The 21070-nt window shown below is 48.7% G+C and overlaps 1 protein-coding gene across 1 annotated transcript in view; it reads left to right on the top strand.

The window, feature by feature from the left end:
* Positions 1-21070, top strand: part of LOC147705870 (arf-GAP with SH3 domain, ANK repeat and PH domain-containing protein 1-like) — a 1082966-nt gene that overhangs the window by 1018000 nt on the left and 43896 nt on the right. The window contains exon 27 of the mRNA XM_086932322.1: positions 20685-20845. Within this exon, the coding sequence (XP_086788448.1) occupies positions 20685-20845 (161 nt within the window). The remainder of the gene's footprint in view (positions 1-20684; positions 20846-21070) is intronic.

The raw sequence follows: 21070 nt of genomic DNA, 5'->3' as shown, positions 1-21070 counted from the left end.
GTACAATAGGGTCGTCTGCCCCAGGTCTTAGAATTATTTTTAACTTGGCTAGATCCTTCCAGCCGACAATATTCCTACCGCGTTCGGCTACATATATTTTAGTAATTATACACCTGCCTTTGATGTTTAACACATCCTCAAAGTAGCCAATCATATTGATGTCAAATTCACCGAACGCTTTAGGGTTAACATCAGATGACAATAAGCCAACATGTGGCCAATGCCGTATATACTTTTTGTCTGAAATAATGGTGATTGGCGAACCCAAGTCAGCCATAATGTGAAGTTCAACTTCACCAACATGAGCCACACCTAAAGGACCTTTGACATCTTCTGAATTATCTTCAATAGATAAAACGATGTTCGAACACATGTCCTCATCGACTTCTTCAACATTACTTACATTGGCTTTTATGAATCGTTTCTGGCCAAAATTACCACAAACCGTAGCAAAATGCCCTACCTTTTGGTATCTTGTGCACTTCCTTCCCAGTGCTGGGCACCCCGAAAAGTCAGCTTTGTGATTTCGAGAACCACATCTAAAACATACAAATTGAGAAGCATTAGCATTGTAGTTTGCTTTGTACTTATTACTTGAATTTGTTTCTTTTTTCTTTTTAACATGCACCAAACACACATTGGAACTTGTACTAGAAACTTTTGACAATTCTTTTGAACCCTCAAGTGAACGTTCTATGCCTTTGACGATATCGATAACCTCCGAGAAGGTAGGATTTTTGCAGGCCAGGAAACGTTCTTGAATTTTGCGCTCAAAACAATGGAAAACAAATTGATCACGAATATACTCGTCAACCATGTCTTTGAACTCGCATTTTGTAGCTAAAACTCTTAAACTGGCTAGGTCTTCCTCAACATTTTCAGATTCGGATTGCTTCCTCATAGCAAACCGGTGCCTGCCAACCATAATATTTTCTTCTTCGTTGAACTGTTTCACTAGTCTTTTAACAGCTTTTTGAAATTCATCAAGAGGAATAAACTGTCCAGGGGTAGGTTCGTATTCGGGCAAACTGTCAAAAATCTCTTGGCCAGCGACACGTAACAGTCCAAACAGAATTGCTTTCTTTCTCTCTGGTTCGAACTTCTTACCATTTATTGCGACCAAATAATTTTCGAAAGCTCTTTACCAATTCTACCACTTCATGACTGGTTTTCCTTGTTCGTTGAGAAATGCAGCAGGTGTACTGAAATTGTGTTCACTGGCCATGATCTTGTGTTTACAGTTTGAAAACTCGTTCTTAATAAAATACTCAATTACGACCTTAGTACAGATCTAAGTACTTAATAAATCCACTACTAGTAACCAGAAATTTGAAAAAATGACTGCAATATTAAATATGTTACAAATATCTATATTGATTTCCAGAAAATGTATATAACTAAACTTTCATTTTAGTACTAAAACCTAACATTGATGAAGAGGCTTATACGTTTTACTTTATTATTTTTTTTAAACTATTACTAACTGTGGAATAATTTATTTTTGACAAGTAAGAGTTTGAATGGTAAAAAGGTTGCGAATGCGGGGAAAAGAATGGTAATAATATTCTTCATTTACATATTCCCGTACGAAGTAACTGCATGAAAGAGAAGTTCCGTATATAATACTGTGTAATTATTTATCCTTGTATGTTATCCTTAATGTTCATACTGTTTACAAAACTAATTTAAGAAGGAAATACCTTGCCGTCTTTGGTACAGAGAAAAACGATCCCTCGTACTGAATGCTGACTGAACAAAATGATGTAGCGTAACTTACGTTGTGACCGCTATGAGGTACACACGTCAGTTCACCGGTAGCTGCGCAGCTGATGAATGCAAAGAATGACAGTTGAACTGAAGCGGTAGTTGCACAGCTGAAAAATGCGAAGAATGACAGTTGAGCTGACGTAACTGTCAACAGCTCTCCACACAGAATTTTCGTCCCGCACTGTGAAAACATATGTTTTGAAGAATATCTATGTCCTTGAAAAACTGCAATGACAAAAGTATTCGTTACTTGCCTTGAAAATATTCTCTGCCGATCTTGAGAAGTTTATCCACTTGTCAATTTCAGGAAAACCGCTTCTGTTGACAGCACACATTGATAACAAGGTTTCCACAGAATATCACTAGCCCCAAAAGTAACGGAGAGAAAACATTAATGTTGAGCAAAAATTGCCACTTCGAACTGAATAATGAGCACTTGCCTTAAGGTAAAGGATCGGCCGCCTGAATCGTTTCTCTGCCACAAGCCCGTCAGAAGAAAGAACAATCCCGAACTCGTCGCCAAATTGTAGTGATGCCTCTTATGAATGATGCGAAATACTAAATTGTAATTTTAAGTTATTTATTGTAATCAAACGAGCTTGAGGAGAGAGTCAAGGAAACGACTGCGCAGAGTCGATGAGCAGGACCGAGTCCAACAGATGATGGTGATGTAACTTAAATATGACTACAACATTCCAAGTAACGTAATGGAGAGGACCAATAAACAGGAAGCGCGAGAAGAGATACAGAAATAAACTAGAATTACAACATCAGTGCATATAGAGAGGAACATAGGACTTCGCCCCCAAAACTGTCTCACTCACAGAAAGAGTGATAGGACTACATAGCAGACCTCCAGATATCCTCTGCGAATCCGGGAGCCATCTTGTACTGGCCTCAATGTACATAGGAATGGACTGCTCCCAAGCAGACACTGGAATAATCTTTGAAAAATAAATAAAATTCACCACAGCAGCCTATCTAATTACATCCGGTTTAGACAGGACTCCCCCCACCTTTACCAGCCAATAAGCATGACTGCTCCCCTCAGACTTCCCCCCCATTCCCACTACCTCTCACCCTTCCCCCTTTCCCGTCATCTCTCTCCGTATCACAGTACTTAACTTTTCGCACCCCTAACCACACAGGACCAGCTCCGTTACGAGACACATCACACAACCGCTCATTATCCCTCCTTTACGCTGCACATCACCCCTCCACCATTAGTGCACTCCCCCTATCTATCTACCCCTCCTTTAAGCGCCATTATCACGATTGAGCGCACAGGTCAACATACTTATAACATCAAGTACCCCACTAACATATCAAAAAAAGCAGCCAAACGTTTTAAACATTCGCTGCTAAAAACATACCCCGAGACCCCAATATCAGACTCCTACTACTCTACAAATAAGAGCACTTTATCCAATGACATTATTGTTTACACAAAGAGGAGAGCTCAAAGGAGGAAAGCTTTTTACGCCCTGCTCTCTGTTTCCTCGTCCAGGAAAACAGCACACGGCTCAAGATCTCTATCAGTCTCTCCCACTTTAAAATGCATCTGCTACAATCACCTTTTATCATAATGGGATCATCCTCATTCAATCATCTGACCGAAATGTAATCCTACTCGACAACATCTTCCCTCTCATAAAAGATAAAGTCCTAAGTCCCTTTCCCCTGCCACAGACATCCCTATTTCCATAATGCCCCCATGTCCATGCTGATTAAACCCCCCATGTCCATGCCGATAACTCCCCCAGGGCATTCTCCCACAAACCTATCCTTCCATACCCCCACCCCAATGACAGGAGACATCCCAGTTTTTGAGAACAACACACACAACTCCTATCCTAGTATCCAATCAATTAACATCCCTTACAATTGACCCCCGTGCATTAGGAACCCGCTCATGCCCCTAATCTCGAAGCATACCCCTCTGATACATACCTCTCCCCTTTAGCTATTCCCCTCTCCTCCTCCCCGGACAGCCTTACAGGTAGATCACACTACAAAGACTCAGATCAATGCTACCATCCTATCTACAACCCAAACCCATCCACGCCCCTAATCTCGACAAACACCCCTCCGATACATACCTCTCCCCCCTCCCTCTTTGGCTTTTCCCCCCTCCCCCTCCTCAGACAGCCTTACCTGTAGGTCACACCATGCAGACTCAGATCACTGTTACCCTCCAATCTACACCCCAAACACATCCGGCCCTACCCTACCACCAGGTCAAACAATTAACACGCCTCCCACACCAGACCCTAGACTCAATGAAATCCTTTTCTCACTACAATATATTAAAGTTGACCTCCAAACGCTACGGAAACTGATTTGGCAGCAACACAAGATTAGACGACATGCCGATGATAAGAACTGGAACCCTCACAGCAACAGCCGCACACTTCAGCATCAGGTGCAGTTACGATCCCCTAAGCATCCACCTCCAAGATGGAAAACAGTATCTAACCGCAATTCCACAACCCAACCGTTCCGCGGGAAAAATACTCTAACTGCCAAGGATATACATTCCCTACTCCTTTCTCATGATCCCCCACACCCAGCCATACCACAGCAGACCCGTTCAATCCAAATAAACCCTCCTAAATCGAAACCATCCATGGCATGACACACAGAGTCCCTACTCACAACACCAGAGGTATAACCTTGGAGAATCTGATGCACGTTCCATTAACACTGGAACCTCCTACTACCACCAAGCCGTGTCTCAAATGCATTCTCCTAAATTGTAGATCAGCCTCAAAACATGCAGCTGACATAGCTGACCTAATACTCACTCATGAACCTGACTTCCTATTCCTAACTCAAACATGGCTAAATGAGTCATCCGATCCTAGATATTCTGGTTCCCCCTGATCATGACATCACCAGACTAGACCGATCTGATAGACTAGGAGGCAGTATTGCCTGCATTCACCGGAACAGTCTCTCAGTGAATAGCTCACCTTCACCGGATCTATCTTCATGTGAATACCTCTGCTTAGATATCACAAGTAATAACAGACCAATCTGTTGACTGTACATATTCTACCACCCTCAGGCGATAACATCACCTTCATCGAGCAATTCATGGATATCATGACCACTCATACTGGTCAACATAATACCCAAATATTCCTTGGCGATTTCAATCTCCACTGGAACAACCCTAACGACCCGGCAGTAAATAGCTTCAAAACATTCCTTTCTGTCCTTGACCTCACCCAAATCTGCAATGGCCCCACACATGTCAAAGGTTCAACCCTTGACTTGGTTATTTCCAACCCAGAAGCTATCCAGCTTAGCACAGTCCTCCCATGTGATTGGTCTAATCATCATGCCATCACCTTCTTCATCAAGGAATCAGTTAAACTATGCACAGTACAACCTTCGAGACCTAAAAAATGGACGAGGAATCTAAAAAAACTCTAACAGACCTATCCACATCCACCAGTGTCAACCTCCTGCTCCCCCCGGAAGACCTAACTGATGTTCAAGCTTTGACATAACACTACTTTAACTCCATGTCCTCGATTTTACCGTGACTCTACAACTGAAGTGGATGTCTACAAAAGACTCAAAACCTTGGTATGACAGCAGACTCAACAAGCAAAGATGAGCCTTTAGATTAGCTGAAAGGCGTTGGAGGTCATCGCCTTCCACGGATCATCTCAAACTGCTCCGATCCACCAGAAAATCGTACTATAGAAAGATCAGACACTCAAAAGCAAACTTTTTCAAAAATCAGCTAGATCAAGCTAAGAACCGACCCAAAAAACTATTTGAACTAGTTGAAACTCAATCTAGTGGCTTAGCTCGCCCTTCCCATGCAGGACAAAGGTACGCCACCCAGCTACCGAGAATTTACCACCTTCTTCACGAAAAAAACGAACCCCTGAATACAGACCTACTTAAGGCCTCAATAGCTCAGTCTAACACTCAGAAGGACTCGTCATCTCACATTCTAGCAACCCCAATCACCGGCTCATCTAAGCTCGCCCTAAAAAATAGCTCCTCCTGGGCCCCCTTCACAACCTATAGCGAAGAAGCAATTCTAAAACCACTCACGTCCTTGAAACCTTCCAACCACTTCTCAGGCCCCCTTCCTGCAAATTACCTCAAAGATCTCATACCAGCGCTACTGCCACTTTGGACAAAGATTATCAATGCCTCCTTAGTCCAAGGAATTATTCCTGAAATTCTCAAATCAGGACAAGTTTCCCCCATCCTAAAAAAACCAACAGCTGACCACACGGACCTAAGTAACTACCAACCAATTTCCAACATACCAACTCTGGCTATACTCCTATAAAAATGTGTTCTTAGCCAGTTAGATAACCACGCAAAACCAAAGGGGATGATGGACGGAGTGTTGAACATTGCAAGCACTCACCCCCAGTCAACTGATCTGGGTTTAGTCCAGCATCATTCTTTAGCTCACTCCCCCACCCCAGTTTAGGCATGGCCATATGCAAATAAGTCTGACCCTGTGCCTCTTTGGAACAGTTCAGCCGGAACTGCCAAGCCATGTCTTCCCTGGACCGGAAAGAAGCATCCTGGGACTCGTTTCTGGCTAATCAGCCAGGCTAGCTTGAATCCAGTGGCAAAGTGAGCAAGGAACCCACGTCTGGGCATACCCAGACAACTTAGAGCGAACAAAGCAAAACCAAAGGGGATGATGGACGGAGTGATGAACATTGCAAGCACTCACCCCAGTCAACTGATCTGGGTTTAATCCATCATCCTTCTTTAGCTCACTCTGCCACCCCAGTTCAGACATGGTCATATGCAAATCAGTCTGACCCTGTGCCTCTTGGGAACAGTCCAGCCCGAACTGCCAAGCCATGTCTACCCTGGACCGGAAACAAGCATCCTGGAACCGGTTTCTTGCTAATCAGCCGTCATCAGCCAGGCTAGCTTGAATCCAGTGGCAAAGTGAGCAAAGGAAACACGTCTGGACGTACCCAGCCAATTTAGGGCGAACAAAGCAAAACCAAAGGGGATGATGGACGGAATGTTGAACATTGCAAGCACTCACCCCCAGTCAACTGATCTGGGTTTAATCCATCATCATTCTTTAGCTCACTCCGCCACCCCAGTTCAGACATGGCCATATGCAAATCAGTCTGACCCTGTGCCTCTTGGGAACAGTCCAGCCCGAACTGCCAAGCCATGTCTTCCCTGGACCGGAAACAAGCATCCTGGGACTGGCTAATCAGCCGTCATCAGCCAGGCTAGCTTGAATCCAGTGGCAAAGTGAGCAAGGGACCCACGGCTGGGCATACCCAGCCAACTTAGGGCAAACAAAGCAAAGCCAAAGGCGATGATGGACTGAGTGTTGAACATTGCAGGCACTCACCCCAGTCAACTGATCTGGGTTTAATCCACCATCATTCTTTAGCTCACTCCACCACCCCAGTTAAGACATGGCCATATGCAAATCAGTCTGACCCTGTGCCTCTTGGGAACAGTCCAGCCCGAACTGCCAAGCCATGTCTTCCCTGGACCGTAAACGAGCATCCTGGGACCGGTTTCTGGCTAATCAGCTGTCATCAGCCAGGCTAGCTTGAATCCAATGGCAAAGTGAGCAAGGAACACAAGTCAACTTAAGGCTAACAAAGCAAAACCAAAGGGGATGATGGATGGAGTGTTGAACATTGCAAGCACTCACCCCCAGACGTGAGTCCTGTGCTCTCCATGCCACTGGAATCAAGCTACCCTAGCTGATGAGGGCTGAAAGCCCAAAACCGGCCCTAGGATGCTTGTTTAAGCGTGGAAGGGTATACTCAGATGTGAGTCCCTAGCTCATTGCACCATCAGGATTCAAGCAAGCCGGGCCGAAGACGGCTGAAATGCCAGAAACCGGTCCCCGGTAGCTTGTTTCCTTCCCAGTATAAGAATTGGCTTGGTAGTTTGGTCTGCCCTGTTCCCATGATGCTCTGGGCCAGGGTCAGACTAATTTGCATATAGCCAAGTTCTGAGCTGGGATGGTGCAGTGAGCTGAAAAACGGTGATGGATCAAGCCCTGATCTTTGGACTGGGTAAGAGTGGTCTGCTTAATTCAGACACTCTGTTCATCACCACCCCCTTTTCTGAATCATTTTTGTCCACCATAAGCGTGGAAGGGTATACTCAGATGTGAGTCCCTAGCTCATTGCACCATCAGGATTCAAGCAAGCCGGGCCGAAGACGGCTGAAATGCCAGAAACCGGTCCCCGGTAGCTTGTTTCCTTCCCAGTATAAGAATTGGCTTGGTAGTTTGGTCTGCCCTGTTCCCATGATGCTCTGGGCCAGGGTCAGACTAATTTGCATATAGCCAAGTTCTGAGCTGGGATGGTGCAGTGAGCTGAAAAACGGTGATGGATCAAGCCCTGATCTTTGGACTGGGTAAGAGTGGTCTGCTTAATTCAGACACTCTGTTCATCACCACCCCCTTTTCTGAATCATTTTTGTCCACCATAAGCGTGGAAGGGTATACTCAGATGTGAGTCCCTAGCTCATTGCACCATCAGGATTCAAGCAAGCCGGGCCGAAGACGGCTGAAATGCCAGAAACCGGTCCCCGGTAGCTTGTTTCCTTCCCAGTATAAGAATTGGCTTGGTAGTTTGGTCTGCCCTGTTCCCATGATGCTCTGGGCCAGGGTCAGACTAATTTGCATATAGCCAAGTTCTGAGCTGGGATGGTGCAGTGAGCTGAAAAACGGTGATGGATCAAGCCCTGATCTTTGGACTGGGTAAGAGTGGTCTGCTTAATTCAGACACTCTGTTCATCACCACCCCCTTTTCTGAATCATTTTTGTCCACCATAAGCGTGGAAGGGTATACTCAGATGTGAGTCCCTAGCTCATTGCACCATCAGGATTCAAGCAAGCCGGGCCGAAGACGGCTGAAATGCCAGAAACCGGTCCCCGGGAGCTTGTTTCCTTCCCAGTATAAGAATTGGCTTGGTAGTTTGGTCTGCCCTGTTCCCATGATGCTCTGGGCCAGGGTCAGACTAATTTGCATATAGCCAAGTTCTGAGCTGGGATGGTGCAGTGAGCTGAAAAACGGTGATGGATCAAGCCCTGATCTTTGGATTGGGTAAGAGTGGTCTGCTTAATTCAGACACTCTGTTCATCACCACCCCCTTTTCTGAATCATGCCACTGGAATCAAGCTACCCTAGCTGATGAGGGCTGAAAGCCCAAAACCGGCCCTAGGATGCTTGTTTCCAGTCCAGGTAGGACCTGGCTTGGCAGTTCGGGCTGGACTGTTCCCATGGGGCACAGGGTCAAGACTGATTTGCATATGGCTGGGTTCAAACTGGAATGACATGGTGAGCAAAAAAACAATGGATTTCGGCCCAGATCTCTCTACTGGGGTGAATGTATGACATTGTTCTGCATTCTGTCCATCAACTGTTGTTTTTGCAGTTAGGCAACGACATCACCAATTTCCACCTGCTCAATAAATTCCAATCTGGCTTCCGGGCAGGACATAGTACTGAATCGGCTATGACCCACATAGTAGATGACGCCCTAAGAATCCTAGACCTGAACAAAACCTGCCTACTTATCCTGCTCGACTTATCTTCGGCCTTTGACACCATCAAACATGATAATCTTCTAGCGCTCTTGCAATACAGAATGGGCTTATCAGGGTCAGTACTAAATTGGTTTGCCTCTTTCCTCCTGAATAGATCCCAAAGGTTCAAGGTCAACCAATCTCTGTCCACGACCGTCCCAGTCACATTAGGAGTCCCACAGGGCTCCTCTCTCTCACCTACACTGTTTAAACTATTCATGGAGTCGCTCATTGAGATTCTCGACTTATCAAATATCCACTTTCTCATGTATGCAGACGACACACAACTATACTTAAAGATAAATTCTCCGGATGACATCAAATCTCTCAATCTAACTTTACAAAAGACTCCGGCATGGTTGACTGAAAACTACCTCAAACTAAACTCCCTCAAAACTGAATTCTTACTAATCACCCCACCTAACCAACCAGCCACCATAAACAATTGGCTTAAACAACTTACAGCATTCAACTGCCAACCTCTTATAATCGTTTCTGCAAAATCATTGGGAGTAACTCTGGACAGTAACCTAAACATCCAAAAGCACATCAGTGCCGCAGCAAAAGGAGCAAACTTTCAGATGAGCACTCTGAGGAAATTAAAACATTTCCTCCCAGTAAATAACTTCAAGCTGGCAGTCCAAGCACTAGTAATTCCCAGACTAGAATATCATAGTGCAACTCTCTGTGCACTCCCTAGATCTACAAATGCACCCCTAAGAGCATCACTCAACTCAGCGGCCAGGCTCATCACAGGCTCCATTAAGAAATAGCCACATCTCCCCTGACTTCAAAGCTCAAAATTGGCTACCCTTCGAAACAAGACTTCAATTAAAAATCGCCTGCATGACGCATAAAGCCATACATCACCACGCCCCATAGTATCTGGCCCAGAAACTGAAGCTTTCGTGTGGAAACAGATCATCCAGGAATGCCAGCAACCTTCTTTTAAAGCCTTAAATATTTGCCAAGAAGAAAACATATAACCGCGCTTTCTCTGGTATTGCTCCAAGGATTTGGAATGCACTACCCCCAGAAACCAGACTTAACCCCTCAACGCCTACTTCAAAAAAGAAGTCAAATCTCTTCTCATGTCGAAATTCACTTGAACATTGAATCAGACTCTTAGAACAACAAGCCAGAACATAAGACTTTATTTCAAAATGCTATGTTTCTTTTGTACATTGTCTCTTTTGTTTAATTACCTCACTTGTAAAGCGCTCTGATACCCACAAGGGTCATGTTAGTGCCTTATAAAACCTTCAAAATAAAATAAAATGTCTGAGCCATTTCAAAAATAGGGAAAATCATCCAAAGTCAGTAATTTTAGGTTGCGCATTCGAGACCTCTTGTATATACTTTAGTATATACTTATATGTGTATGTACTTTGTGGGCTCTGGAGATCAGCCCTATGACTTTCCTGCTTCCGCTAAGGGACTTTTTATTCTGTTAAACTGCCTCTATTTAACTGTCTTGATAGAAAATGACCAGTAGAGGTCAGTAAAATACCAGAATTGCTTTGTGCATATGGACTTATTTTTTTTTTTTTGGCAACTGCCTCTCTTTAACTTTTTTGATAGAAAACGGCCAGCAATGGTCAGTAAAATACCAGAATCACTTTACTATTCTCTAGATTCTACTCCATAGAAATTGTCTTCCACGAGCTCCAGTAGACAATAATATATTTTCCAAATCTTGTATTTTCAGTGATATGTCCACAGAAAGCCCTGATTTTATATTAAAAACAGGGCTTTGGGCTATACCATTTCTCGCTGAAAGGCAATATTTCTCTCCATGTGTTCCCATACCTGGCATGTCACAAAGTTTGGTGCTTACTTTACCTCCATATTAAAGAACAGTAGAGGTTGCAGCACCCAGGCTAATGTGCTGCATAGCTAAATACATGTAAGGTCCCAAAGGCGAGATTGATTGCATTGCAAATGGATGTTTACATTTATCATTACAAACAATGCACTTTAAAGTGTGTTCTAGAGGTTCTTTAATGGCCCCTAAATGATAATTAAAGTAAACAAACTGAAAAAAAACACCCTAACGTTCAGCCGTCATCATGGAGGAAGCACTTAACAGGTGCGTTCTCCATGGCCTCTTCTGTGCCGTGACTGTTGGGGTGGGCCTGTCCCACCCAGCCCCCCCGCTAGAACCAAGCCTGCTTTAGGGTATTCTTAACATATGAGGCTGGCACCAAGTGTGGGAAGTTGATCAAGCAGAGGTAACAATCTACTAGGCCCCAGGATTAGGTGACTTGTGCACGATAGAACCCTGACCCATATTCTAGGGTAAATAACTGAATTATACTTCAAAAAATTGAGGACCATTTAGGCGGGGAGATGCCAAGGAAGGCAAAATGGATGAGAGAGTGCTCAGATTCTCCTTTAAGGAAAGGCAAAAGCCCCACTCTTATGTTCCTCATGCATGGCCCACCCATTGTGGGTATGATGTTCTAGTAGAAACAATTTTAATTTCCACATCGACCGCACATCTGCCTTCACTGCTGCCCCGGCCTTTCCCGCAACCCTATGGTAGCAGTGGACTCCCAGGCCAAGTGTGGCGGCCTTAAACTCATCCAGTCTTTGAATATTCCCAAAAAAGGAACTTTGTGCACCTTATGTTGGAAAAGTGGGTTTGATCCCTACTATGCCCTACATCCAAAAATTGGAAACAGTGATCTATATACTAAGAAAAAGATACATCTGTCTCAACATTGCAAATTATTTAAACGTTTTTGAGTATTTGAATAATAGTAAACAGAATTTTGTGATTTTAGGTTGAGCTCGACCTGCATTCAATGCGAAGCATTGATTGCTGTCTGCTCGGAACCTATTGCCAGCCGTTTCTAGGAATGAAGACACGAGTCAGACGCTCGCTTTTGCAGTCTCAGTTTTGACCGCGGGAGCGTGCCTCTGAGACGCGCTTGTGCAGACGCACACACAGCCCCTGCTTTCGCTTGGCTTGTATGCAAACACGGCGCACACACACACACATACAGCCAGCCCCCACCCCCTGCACACACACACACACACAGGCGCGTGCACACATACACACGCTGCCGCCCCCCCACACCCCCTGCACGCACACGCACACGCACACGCACACACACACACACACACACACACACACACAGACACGCACGCATACACCCGCCGCAGCCCCCTACACACACACACAGACACACACCCCCGCCCCCCCTTACAACTAAGCCCCACTCACCGCATCGCTGCCACTCCTGACTTCGGCAGCCACCACGGGGCTCTACCTCAGGCATGGGAGCCCCGCCCGCGTCACCAATGCTGCTCTCTGGCAGTCCGCGGATGCGGGCTTCACGCAGAAGGCGTAAGTCCCGCCCCACGACCGGCTTCACGCTGCCGAACTTCCGGTTCAATAAATTGTGATTAAAAGAAAGAACCGTATTTCCCCTATAAACTGCCAGAATTTTGGCCCAACATGTTCCTATTTATAATACTAGTTGAAAGAAAGGTAAAACTTATTCGGCGATATAATCAACGAAGTACAATCCTGGTTTTCCGAGATTAGGAGCTAACTAGTAAACCTTACTAGTGGCTGCTCGTTAGCTAGCTGTGTAATTCTAAACTATACTCCACGCTACAAGCCTATTTTTTAAATCCATTTCACGGCCGGACAGTCTATTCAGGCTGTGCTGGTTCGTAAGGCCTGCGTCTTCCCTTGAACCGATCCCCTTGAAGGCTACGCCATGGCTCGAAGAGATGGGTTTAAACACCTCTGCAGACCGCGTCCCTCCACTCTTGTCAAAATGCAAACATATTTTTATTGCTGCTGGGGCCTTTGTTACGCCTCCTTCTCCTCCTGATAGCACGGCAGTGTGCTCGCAGAAAGCAGCAGAAGCCTTAGCGAGTCTTCGACGTCTTCTCAGGGAACGGAGAGTTTTACATCACGCAGTCTTTGACCGTCTGAGGTTGGCATGATGACCCCTCTCCCCCCAGGTTTCTTTTCAGTCAGTTACCCGACGCAGTTTAGAATTTTGTATTCCGAGGCGCAGTTTGTTGTAAGTGTATGCATGTTTGGGGCGAATTATCAGCATATGCAGTCCGGCTTTTAAGTCAAAGATTATTTATGCTTCAAGAATGTGAGAGCAATTTCTTTCCTTTTATGTTGAGGGTCAGTGTGCCTAACTGCGTGCTAATACCTGTGTGCAGTGGTGCGTGCCTGGAAACCAAATGGATGCGCCCTTCAACCGAGCATGGAGATTTTAAATTTCATGTAATTTGCTGCCATGTGCCTACTTTTTATTACACTATTGCTCTGATTAGCCAAGCCAGAAAGTACCAAACATTGGCAAAGGCAGTAGTTCTGGGCTGTATTAGGTCTACTGTTTCTCTTCTGCAATTACTGTACTGGGTGCTGTGTGTTTGCTTCAGTTGTGTGTGTGTTGCTGAGTTGAGAATTCAGGTTGCAGGGACTTGAGTTTGCCTAGAGTGATGCATGGCAACCCAAGCTTTGCTGGCCATTGACTGCCCAAGGCAAAGGACAGGAGATCAGGCTGTTAGACTGGAGGCTTCAAACTCTAGGCCCCACAGTCCCCATCCCTATCTCATCCAGATGGCACGTTGGCATACAGATGGGTAAGGAGAGTAACAACATTAAAGGCCGTCGGAATAAGGAGCATGCTGTGATCCACCTTTGTGACACTGTGCCAGGGCTATTGCTCTGTGCATTAGTAATATATTCTCAATTTCAGCTTGGCCCACACCAAAAAGAGCTTTCTGACCCACCTTAACCTACCAGCAAGAGCGGGCCAGGTGGCAGAGGTAGTTAGAGCTCACTGATGTCTAAACATGACCCAGACCTGTCAGTGCTTTTGGGGGGCTGGGACAAACGTGAGACGGGCCCCTCTCTGGTAGCATGAGTACCAGAGGCGCAACTAGAGCCAAATTTCGGGGGGGGGATAAGAAAAATATTTCGGGGGGGCTGAACCTTTAATCAGTATTTCATCACTGTATTCTAACCCGCGGAGGTGAGAAACGGCTTGGCAAGTGCAATTTGATTAAACTGAAAAATACCTGCTGGGACGTTATGATGGAGAGATTGACTCAGTCTTGGAAACGTTTGGAAAGTTATACCACATGCTACCGAAATGTGCTGCCATGTCATACTAATAGCAGTTTGTATGCAAAACAAATGCTAGTTAGCTGTATTAATTTTGCATTTTATAGAGCATGTTCTATGTAATTATTACTAGGCAGTATAACTTTTAACTCATTTATTTGACTTTGCAACCTTGTATGTTCGATGTGAGCATGCTGGGCACTGAAACTTGTCAGATTTCAGCGCTGCTGAACTTTATTCGAAAATTCATGTAGGTTGTCAATGCTAAAATCTACAGTAAACAGTAAAGTCCTGCAAGGAGCTGTGTTTGGTACAGGCATCATCCGCCCATGCCAAGGCCCATCAACTGCATACACTGTTGAGTGAAAGTGGCTTTATTTAAGTATTAATTATTTAAAAAACTTAACAGCCATTGTTATTTGTAATATCAATACACCTGTCACGTAAATACAAAACATGTTGCATTACAAATGCTATAGGTGTCACATTTGCAAAAGTTAAAAGTATTGGCATTGTAAATGAGAAAGCTATTAATTTCGCTATTTTCAAAACCGACACATAAATAAAATATTTGTCATTTACAAGACCAATAGCTCAAACTTTCCTAATGCGAGACCCATTGCATTGCAAATGCTTGTTATAAGTATAGTTGCCTGGAAAAAGCTTAGTGTCCTACCATACTTCAAGTCGTCCAGTGCTTCCAGACATGGTGTAAAGGGTGCCAGGACCCAGAAAGTCCACAGCTAGATAGGGGCAGAGGTAGAATCCAGCCCACGCCCGCCCCATCAGCAGTAAAGAGGGCAGCTCCCACACCCGCGCCACCAGCAGGAGAGAGAGAGAGAAGCTCCCACGCCTGCCCCACCAGCAGGAGAGAGAGCAGCTTCCAACCCTGCGCCACCAGCAGGAGAGGGAGAGAGAAAAGCTCCCACGCTTGCCCCACCAGCAGGAGACAGTGAGAAAGCAGCTCCCTCCCCACCTGCAGGAGAGAGAGAGATCAACTCCCACACCCGCCCCACCAGCAATAAAGAGAGAGAGCAGCTCCCACTCCTTCAGCACCAGCAGTAAAGAAAGAGAGCAGCTCCCAAGCCTCCCCCACCAACAGAAGAGAGAGAGCAGCTCCCACGCCCGCCCCACCAGCAGTAGAGAGCAGCTCCCACACCGCCCAACCAGCAAGAGAGCGAGAGAAGCTCTCACACACGCCCCACCAGGAGGAGCGAGTGAGAGAGCAGCTCTCTCCCCACCAGCAGGAGAGTGAGAGAGCAGCTCCCACCCCCCCAGCAGTAGAGCGAGAGAGAGCAGCTCTCACACCCACCCCACCAACAGTAGAGAGAGAGAGCAGCACACACTCCTTCACCATCAGCAGGAAATAGAGAGAGCCGCTCCCACTCCTTCACCATCAGCAGGAAAGAGAGAGAGCCGCTCCCACGCCTGCCCCACCAACAGAAGAGAGAGAGCAGCTCCCACGCCTGCCCTACCAGCAGTGGAGAGAGAGGAGCTCCCACGCCTTCCCCACTAGCAGTAGAGAGATAGCAACTCCCACGCCCACCCCACCAGTAGTAGTGAGAGAGAGCAGCTCCCATGCCCCCCCCCCACCTGCAGTAGAGAGAGAGCAGCTCCCTCTCCTTCACCACCAGCAGTAGAGAGAAAGAGCAGCTCCCACGCCTACCCCACCAGTAGTAGAGAGCGGCTCCCACGCCCGCCCTACCAGTAGTAGAGAGAGAGCAGTTACCACGCCCACCACACAAGCAGTAGAGAGAAAGCATCTCCCACTCCTTCACCTCCAGCCGTAAAGAAAGAGAGCAGCTCCCACACCTGCCCCACCACTAGAAGAGAGAGAGCAGCTCCCACGCCTTCCCCACTAGCAGTAGAGAGATAGCAATTCCCATGCCCACCCCACGAGCAGTAGATAGTGAGAGCAGCTCCCATGCCCGCCCCACCAGCAGTAGAGAGAGAGCAGCTCCCACTCCTTCACCAACAGCAGTAAAGAGAGAGAGCAGCTCTCATGCCTGCCCCACCAACAAAAGAAAGAGAGCAGCTCCCACACCAGCCCTACCAGCAGTAGAGAGAGAGCAGCTCCCAGCCCACCCCACCAGCAGTAGAGTGAGAGAGCAGCTCCCACCCCCGCCCCACTAGTAGCGAGAGAGCAGCTCCCATACCTGCCCCACCAGCAGTAGAAAGAGAGCAGCTCCCACCCGCCCCACCAGCAGGAGAGAGAGAGAAGCTCTCATGCCCGCCCCACCAACAGGAGAGAGAGAGCAGCTCCCCTGCCCACCCCACCAGAAGTAGAGCGAGCGAGAGAGAGCAGCTCCCACACCCGCCCCACCAGCTGTAGAGAAAACCAGCTCCCATGCCAACCCCACCAGCAGCAGAGAGAGAGCAGCTCCCATGCCTGCCCCATCAGCAGTAGACAGAGCAGCTCCCACCCCCGCCCCACCAGCAGGAAAGAGAGAGCAGCTCCCAAGCCCGCCCCACCAGCAGGAGAGAGTGAGAGAGCAGCTCCCGCCCCACCAGCAGGAAAGAGAGAGCAGCTCCCATGCCCGCCCCACCAGCAGAAGAGAGAGTGAGAGCAGCTCCTACGCCTTCCCCAACAGCAGTAGAGGGGAGCGCAGCTCCTACGTCCGCCCAACTAGCAGTACAGAGAGAGAGCAGCTCCCACGCCCGCCCCTCCAGCAGTAAAGAGAGTGAGCAGCTCCTACACCGGCCCCACCAGCAGTAGAGAGAGAGCAGCTCCTATACCTTCCACACTAGCAGTAGAGAGAGAGCAGCTCCCACGCCTGCCCCTCCAGCAGCAAAGAGAGTGAGCAGCTCCTACACCCGCCCCACCAGCAGTAGAGAGAGAGCAGCTCCTACGCCTTCCACACTAGCAGTAGAGAGAGAGCAGCTCCCACGCCCACCTCTCCAGCAGTAGAGAGAGTGAGCAGCTCCTACACCCGCCGCACCAGGAGTAGAGCGAGAGCAGCTCCAACGCCATCCACACTAGCAGTAGAGAGAGAGCAGTTCCCACACCCGCCTCGCCAGCAGTAGAGAGAGAGAGAGCAGCTCCTATGGCTTCCCCACCATCAGTAGAGAGACAGGGCAGCTCCCGCACCACCCAACCAGCAGCAGAAAAAAAGCAGTTCCCACACCACCAGCAGTAGAGAGAGAGCAGCTCCTACGCCTTCCGCACTAGCAGTAGAGAGAGAGCAGTTCCCACACCCACCCCACCAGCAGTAGAGAGAGAGCAGCTCCTACGCCTTCCACACTAGCAGTAGAGAGAGAGCAGCTCCTACACCTTCCACACTAGCAGTGGAGAGAGAGCAGTTCCCACACCCACCCCACCAGCAGTAGAGAGAGAGCAGCTCCTACGCCTTCCACACTAGCAGTAGAGAGAGAGAGCCGTTCCCACACCCACCCCACCAGCAGTAGAGGGAGAGCAGCTCCCACGCCCACCCCACCAGCAGTAGAGGGAGAGCAGCTCCCAAGCCCACTCCACCAGCAGTAGAGAGAGACAGCTCCCACGCCCACCCCACTAGCAGTAGAGAGAGAGCAGTTCCCACACCCACCCCAACAGCAGTAGAGAGAGAGAGCAGTTCCCACACCCACCCCACCAGCAGTAGAGAGGGAGTAGTTCCTACCCCTTCCCCACCAGCAGTAGAGAGAGAGCAGCTCCTACGCCGTCCACACTAGCAGTAGAGAGAGAGCAGCTCCTACTCCTTCGACACTAGCAGTGGAAGAGAGCAGTTCCCACACCCACCCCACCAGCAGTAGAGAGAGAGCAGCTCCCACGCCTTCCACACTAGCAGTAGAGAGAGAGCAGTTCCCACACCCACCCCACCAGCAGTAGAGAGAGAGCAGCTCCCACGCCCACCCCACCAGCAGTAAAGAGAGACACCTCCCACGCCCACCCCACCAGCAGTAGAGAGAGAGCAGCTCCTACACCTTCCACACTAGCAGTAGAGAGCAGTTCCCACCCCACCAGCAGTAGAGAGAGAGCAGCTCCCACGCCCACCACCCCGGCAGTAGAGAGAGAGCAGCTCCTACACCTTCCACACTAGCAGTAGAGATAGAGCAGTTCCCACACCCACCCCACCAGCAGTAGAGAGAGAGCAGCTCCCACGCCCACCCGCAGTAGAGAGAGACAGCTCCCACGCCCACCCCACCAGTAGTAGAGAGAGCAGCTCCTACACCTTCCACACTAGCAGTAGAGAGAGAGAGCAGTTCTCACACCCACCCCACCAGCAGTAGAGGGAGAGCATCTCCCACGCCCACCCCACCAGCAGTAGAGAGAGACAGCTCCCACGCCCACCCCACCAGCAGTAGAGAGAGAGCAGCTCCTACACCTTCCACACTAGCAGTAGAGATAGAGCAGTTACCACACCCACCCCACCAGCAGTAGAGAGAGACAGCTCCCACGCCCACCCCACCAGCAGTAGAGAGAGAGTAGCTCCTACACCTTCCACACTAGCAGTAGAGAGAGAGAGCAGTTCCCACACCCACCCCACCAGCAGTAGAGGGAGAGCAGCTCCCACGCCCACCCCACCAGCAGTAGAGAGAGACCGCTCCCACGCCCACCCCACCACCAGTAGAGAGAGAGCAGCTCCCACGCCCACCCCACCACCAGTAGAGAGAGAGCAGCTCCTACACCTTCCACACTAGCAGTAGAGAGAGGCAGTTCCCACACCCACCCCACCAGCAGTAGAGAGAGACAGCTCCCACGCCCACCCCACCAGCAGTAGAGAGAGACAGCTCCCACGCCCACCCCACCAGCAGTAGAGAGAGAGCAGCTCCTACACCTTCCACACTAGCAATAGAGATAGAGCAGTTCCCACACCCACCCCACCAGCAGTAGAGAGACAACTCCCACGCCCACCCCGCCAGCAGTAGAGAGAGACACCTCCCACGCCCACCCCACCAGCAGTAGAGAGCAGTTCCTACACCTTCCACACTAGCAGTAGAGAGAGAGCAGTTCCCACACCCACCCCACCAGCAGTAGAGAGAGACAGCTCCCACGCCCACCCCACCAGCAGTAGAGAGAGACAGCTCCCACGCCCACCCCACCAGCAGTAGAGAGAGAGCAGCTCCTACACCTTCCACACTAGCAATAGAGATAGAGCAGTTCCCACACCCACCCCACCAGCAGTAGAGAGAGACAGCTCCCACGCCCACCCCGCCAGCAGTAGAGAGAGACACCTCCCACGCCCACCCCACCAGCAGTAGAGAGAGAGCAGCTCCTACACCTTCCACACTAGCAGTAGAGAGAGAGAGCAGTTCCCACACCCACCCCACCAGCAGTAGAGGGAGAGCAGCTCCCACGCCCACCCCACCAGCAGTAGAGGGAGAGCAGCTCCCACGCCCACCCCACCAGCAGTAGAGAGAGAGCAGCTCCTACACCTTCCACACTAGCAGTAGAGAGAGAGCAGTTCCCACACCCACCCCACCAGCAGTAGAGAGAGACAGCTCCCACGCCCACCCCACCAGCAGTAGAGAGAGAGCAGCTCCTACACCTTCCACACTAGCAGTAGAGAGCAGTTCCCACCCCACCAGCAGTAGAGAGAGAGCAGCTCCCACGCCCACCCCCCCCCCCCCGCAGTAGAGAGAGAGCAGCTCCTACACCTTCCACACTAGCAGTAGAGATAGAGCAGTTCCCACACCCACCTCACCAGCAGTAGAGAGAGACAGCTCCCACGCCCACCCCACCAGCAGTAGAGATAGAGCAGTTCCCACACCCACCTCACCAGCAGTAGAGAGAGACAGCTCCCACGCCCACCCCACCAGCAGTAGAGAGAGAGCAGCTCATACACCTTCCACACTAGCAGTAGAGATAGAGCAGTTCCCACACCCACCCCACCAGCAGTAGAGGGAGAGCAGCTCGGGCCAGAGACTCCCCTGTACCGGACTTCTTTTCCTTGACCCCGAGCGCTAGTAACAGGCAGAAAATGTCTTTGAAATAGCCCCCAGTATAGGGGAACACATGCAGATTGATTCCGGTATTACCATATCTGCATGGTTGATACCTATTGGGGGGATTACAGCTCATACTACCCGTATTTAGGTTCAGAGATCGCGGGCATCGGAGATTTTTGCCCTCCTGTATCCCTGCCCGCAATCCGGCCAACTGGAATGAGGCCCATAATGAGAAACCAGACAGGTTCTCTCACAATCCGGCAAAATAGAAGTGAAGTCGTTTGAGTGAATGTTATATGTACATAATGCAAAAAAGCCTCCATTGCGTGTTGAAAACTAAGAGATGACCTTGTTTTGTTTCAGGTGTTCAGAAGAAATCCGAGTCCTACTTTCATCACAGACACAGCAACCAAAGAAGCTCCCACTCCAACTCGCCATCGCCGACATTTTCACTGCCGGACCCGGACTGCTTCTCCGCGGCGTCTCTAGATGCGCCGCAGCCTCTTCCGAGGCGGATGAGTCTGGTACTGTCGGGCGCCTTTGTTGGTTTCTGTTGTGAAATGTCCTGTGTTAACCTTCACCACATACATTTACATTCAGCGTAATGTTACCGGTGTCGCACAGACGCATTTTTTCTAAAATTCTGTTCATTTAGCAGCAGAAAGAAGGCTGTTTAGGCGAAGAGACGGCATTAAAGTGAAGTTCCAACTAGTAGTGTTTCTGAAAATTGGGTTCTGTTTACACAAACC

Source organism: Lissotriton vulgaris, chromosome 7 (genome assembly GCF_964263255.1).
Source record: "Lissotriton vulgaris chromosome 7, aLisVul1.2, whole genome shotgun sequence".
Lineage (NCBI taxonomy): Eukaryota > Metazoa > Chordata > Amphibia > Caudata > Salamandridae > Lissotriton > Lissotriton vulgaris.
Note: the sequence above shows the minus strand (reverse complement) of the source record. Positions and strands in the feature narration are given on the sequence as shown.